At 60.7% G+C, this 4,409-nt stretch overlaps 1 protein-coding gene across 1 annotated transcript; it reads right to left on the bottom strand.

Annotated features, from left to right (window-relative positions):
• Positions 1-221: 221 nt before the first annotated feature.
• On the bottom strand, positions 222-3,937 carry UPK3BL2 (uroplakin 3B like 2). The gene is made up of 6 exons (XM_038538846.1): positions 3,722-3,937; positions 2,572-2,724; positions 2,160-2,379; positions 1,578-1,654; positions 1,205-1,325; positions 222-511 (listed from the first exon to the last, which is right to left on the bottom strand). The coding sequence occupies exons 1-6, from the start codon at positions 3,801-3,803 to the stop codon at positions 403-405; spliced, it is 762 nt and encodes a 253-aa protein (XP_038394774.1). The 5' UTR covers positions 3,804-3,937; the 3' UTR covers positions 222-402.
• Between the last annotated feature and the right edge of the window lie 472 nt (positions 3,938-4,409).

Raw genomic sequence — 4,409 nt, 5'->3', positions numbered from 1 at the left:
GCGGAAACTTGGCCCAGTGAGGCCAGTGTAATCATCCCCATCTTCTAGAGAGTGACACTGAGGCCAGATGAGAGGCTTACCTGGATGCAGATGGCTCAGCCAGCCTGGGACCCTGGGCTCACATCCTCCTGAGTACCTGCCTCCTTCCCCCTGCAGGGAAGCTGTGGACAGGGGTTCAGAAAGACTGACTGCTCAGGAGTACAACACAGATGTGCAGCGGGTGGTGGTGCTGGGGACATTTATTTCTGACAAGGACAGGCCCAGTTTTGAGCTAAGGTACCCTCTCCCTACCCTCACTTGGAAACACTCTCTTCCCAGGGCTCCAGCAGCTGCAGGGCATGCCCCCAGTCCAGGATTTGTAGCCTGGACCAGGGACGAGGCTGAGGGGTAGGTGAGGACCCCTCAGGAGCCCCCCACGGCTGGAGGGCTGATCATGTGGTGGGTGTCATATCTTCTCACGCACACTGACTGCTCGGGGCCTGAAATGGGAGTGCTCCCGCGGATGTCATAGCTGCAGGGGAAGAGAGAGAAGAGGAACTCAGGGCCTGATCTAAGCCCCACAGTTACTGCCCACAGCTTGGAGCTCTAGGCATAGGAGCATTGGGGAAACTGAGGCTCAACTGGCCAGGCCGGCTTAGCCAAAGAGATCCAGGCTCTTCCTCTAAACTTCACAGATCCAGGGGCACCTGGGTGGCTCAGCAGTTAAGCGTCTGCCTTCAGCTCAGGGCATGATCCTGGAGTCCTGGGATCAAGTCCCATGTCAGGCTCCCTGCATGGAGCCTGCTTCTCCCTCTGCCTGCGTCTCTGCCTTTCTCTGTGTGTCTCTCATGAATAAATGAATAAAATCTTTAAAAAACATAAACTTCACAGATCCAGCAGTGCAGCACCCCCACTCTCCTCTATCCCTGCTCAGCTGATCCCCCTGTCTTTTGCATCTGGGTGTGCCAAACCGGGAGTATCTGGGGCCAGGCCCCACTCGCATGTCCCGCGGATGCCGCCAGGGGTCACATGGGGCCCGCTCCGAGAGCGCAGACTCGCCCTGCCCCCAACAGCTCCTGCCAGCAATTGGCAGGCCCTGAGGGATAGCGGAGGAGGGTTTCCTGTGCACACACACTCGCACGACCTGCTGTCTTCTGGGGGCATAAGAGGTGGTCCCGGTCAGAGACCCCACCCCTCCCAGGGGGCCCAGACCCTGTCCACTTACCAGGTGTAGATAAGCAGAGCAAGGAGGGCAGTGAGGAGGACAGCCAGCAGGACCGACAAAATGGCAATGATGACCACGGTGCCCGTGCTTTGGGGGCCTGGAGCAGCCTGCAGCCTCTCAGCTGAGGGGCATGAGGGGGTTTCCCCAGGCAGGCAGAGCAGTGGAAGGAGGAGAGATCCGACCTGAGAAGAGGGACCTGGGACGGCCTCCAGACTGACCATCCCTCTCCCCAGCTCGGGGAGGGGCACCGGCAGGCAGTGGGGTGGTAATGGTGCCTGTGATGGGGGGCTGGCTCCATCTCCCCAGCCCAGCCCATCCTCAGGAGCCCCCGGGCCCCAGACCCCCCCGCCCCAGTGTTTTACCAGCCCCTTACCTCGCTGTAGGTGGGTCTCGTTGGACCACTCTGTCTCAGCTACAGGTCCCTTGTCACTCATCACCAGGAACTTCACTCTGAGAAGAAGACCCAGGATAGGGAGTGAGGCCTCTGGCCCTGACTTTCAGGGCCTGGGAGATCGAGGGGTGGGGGACAGAAGTGCAGACTGGCCTAAAAGCCAGCCTTAGAACCCACCAGAAGGGGCCTCAATTCCAGCTGTGACATTTCCCAGCTGTGTTGCCTTGGGTGCATCCCTCACCATCACTGGTCCTTAATGTCCTCATTTAGGAAATGTGTGTGGAATGATCTAGATTCCCAGCACCCAATATCAGTGAATCAAGACCCAAGTAAGGGGAGATGGGCTGGGGCACATCCTGCCTAGATGGGGAAACCTCCTGTGGGGTCCAGATGGCCCATGGGGGCAGAGGTGCAGGTGGTGGACCCTCTGCTCAAGAAAGAAGGGAGAAGTCACCGAGACCTCCCCAGCCCTGGCCCCTGCCCCACCCCCTCCCGCCCATAGAAAGCCAGGCATTGAGCAGGGAGCTGCCCCAGGCCGGGGTTTGGGCCCTGGCAGGAGCTCACCGGTAGGGGCCTGGGCCCGGCAGGGGGTGGTTGCAGCCCCTCTTGGTGGGGGAGCAGCTGGTATCATTGCCAACGCGGAGGACCCGGAGCTGGTTGCCTGGCTGGTTGCCCGGGTAGAGCAAGCGGTTGGCCATCAGTGTGAGGTAGTAGCCCCTCCGGGTGAAGTCTTCAGGGACAGGGATGTCCTCCACCCTCTGTGGGGCACTGAAGTTCTGGGTGGCTGAGGGTGACTGCAGGTCAGACGGTGAGGGCTGCAGGGGCGGGGCTCCCCCCCCACCTCCTGCCAGGCCAGACAGCCTTCCTGTCCCCCAGCCCCTCAAAACCTGCCAACCCTCCCCCACGCTTGCTGTTCCTCCCAGGCCTCCTGCCCCGTTCACAGAGGGAAACCGAGGCCCGCCCCCGCAGCACCCACCGTTGCTGTGGGCCACCACCAGCCAGATGACATCAGAGTCAGAGATGCTGCGGTGACTGAACTGGCCCCTGGGCTGCTCCAGTGTGAAGGTGGACTGGGTGAGTGTCCCTGCCAGGCTGCGGTTTGAGAGCTGGGGCACGTAGCTGATGTGCTCTGGGGCAGATGGGGGGCAGATGGAAGAGGCTCAGCAGGACAGCCAAGCCCCCACAGCCTGGTCTGAGGGAGAAGTCATGGTTCTGGAAGCCCCAGCCTGAGGGGGGAGGCACAGACTTGATTCGGGAGCCCCGATCTGAGGGAGGAGTGGAGGCTTTCTCTAGAAGCTGCGGTGAGGCACAAATCAGGAGGCCTCCTAGCAACTCTGTGCCCGTGGGTCACAGGCGGGGGCCTGAGTCCAGCCCCTGCCCCTTGCCTTGCTAGTCTACTAGCAGGGGTCAAGAGGGAGATCCTGCCCCACCTGAGTCACTAGGGTCTCTGCCCTGCACGGGGCCTGGGGAAGCCATGGAGGCACAGGAGGCCCCTCCCCAGCAGCAGAAAGGGGAGGTGGCTTTCCCCCCCAGTCTCCAGAATCCTTTCCCTCTCTCCGTTGGGTTCAGTATGATTCATTTCCATTTCATTCAGCTCCAAAGGTTCAGGGCTACACCTCTCCTTCCGCAGAGCCCCCACTTCTGTCTCTGAGGCCTGGTGCACACTGCATACAGCAGGTACTTAATGTCCACTTAATGAGGGAGAAGGAGTAGAGTAGCCCAGATGAGAGGGGCTGCACCTCTTAAGTACCTCCAGTTTAAGAGCCCACAGTAACCAATGCCTGCAGCCATGCCTGGAGGGCTTCCAGAGCTTTCTTCATGGAGGGATGGTCCTTGTCAACATCTTTAAACCTCTCCTTCGGGACAGGAAGGAGGGGACAGTGGGGAGGCATTGGTGAGAATAGGATGGGGGCTCAGGACCCATGAGGATGAGGACCCTAAAGAGAGTGAGGAAGCGTTGCTCACTCTCCTGTCTTGGGCTGTGGGGACAGGTGTCTATCTCTTGTGACCTCTTTGGTGGGCCACCTCCCCTGACCCACCCAGACTTGGGGCTTGGGAGGCAGCTGGAGGAGGTAGATCTGTCCTCCTGAAGCTGGAGACAGAGTGCCCTGCTCCCCTTCACTCACCCAGGGCTGTCCCCCGCGGGAGGCAGGTCAGCAGCAGCAACAGTGGCACTGGCAGCCCATACTGACCCCCACTGAGCCCCATGGCCAGGCCGAGTGTCTGTCTGTCTGTCTGTCTGTCTGCAGCGTCCCAGGGGCTCCGCTATCTATCTGGATGGAGGAGGCTGCTTCTGGTACCTCCTGCAGCTCCTCCCAGGTCCCCCCTCTTTGCAAACAACTGGTTGGACAGGTTTGAGGGCAGAATCTGCAGGCCCCATGGATGTGGCATCCCAGGGAGGGGTCTGACGAGAACAATCAGTAGCTGCCCGTCAGGACAAGCCTGGACCCTCCCACCCCTGACTCCAAGAGGGCTTGGCCAGGGAGGGGTGGAGGAAGGAGGCTGGAGCTTGGGGTCCAGGTGGCCCCCGTGGCTCCAGCCAACAGGGCAACCTGGCACCATGGCTCTCCAGCCCCCTGTACTGGAGGAAGTTGCTCTCAAGGGGCTTGTCCAGGATCACTGGCCAGCCAGGGCAGAGCCTGGATGGGACGGTCACAGCCAAAGGCAAGCCTAGGGGTACTCTCTGCAGCCCGGGCTCTGGAAGGGGGGCTCCCCAACATCGCCCTTTCTCCTTTCATTATCCAGGTGAACTGGCCCCTCTTCTCCTTCCAGCTCTGGCCACTGCCAGGACAGGGCAATTCTTCCTCAGCAGAA

This window comes from Canis lupus, chromosome 6, assembly GCF_011100685.1.
Source record: "Canis lupus familiaris isolate Mischka breed German Shepherd chromosome 6, alternate assembly UU_Cfam_GSD_1.0, whole genome shotgun sequence".
Taxonomy (NCBI): domain Eukaryota; kingdom Metazoa; phylum Chordata; class Mammalia; order Carnivora; family Canidae; genus Canis; species Canis lupus.
This window is presented reverse-complemented; position numbering and strand designations above follow the sequence as displayed.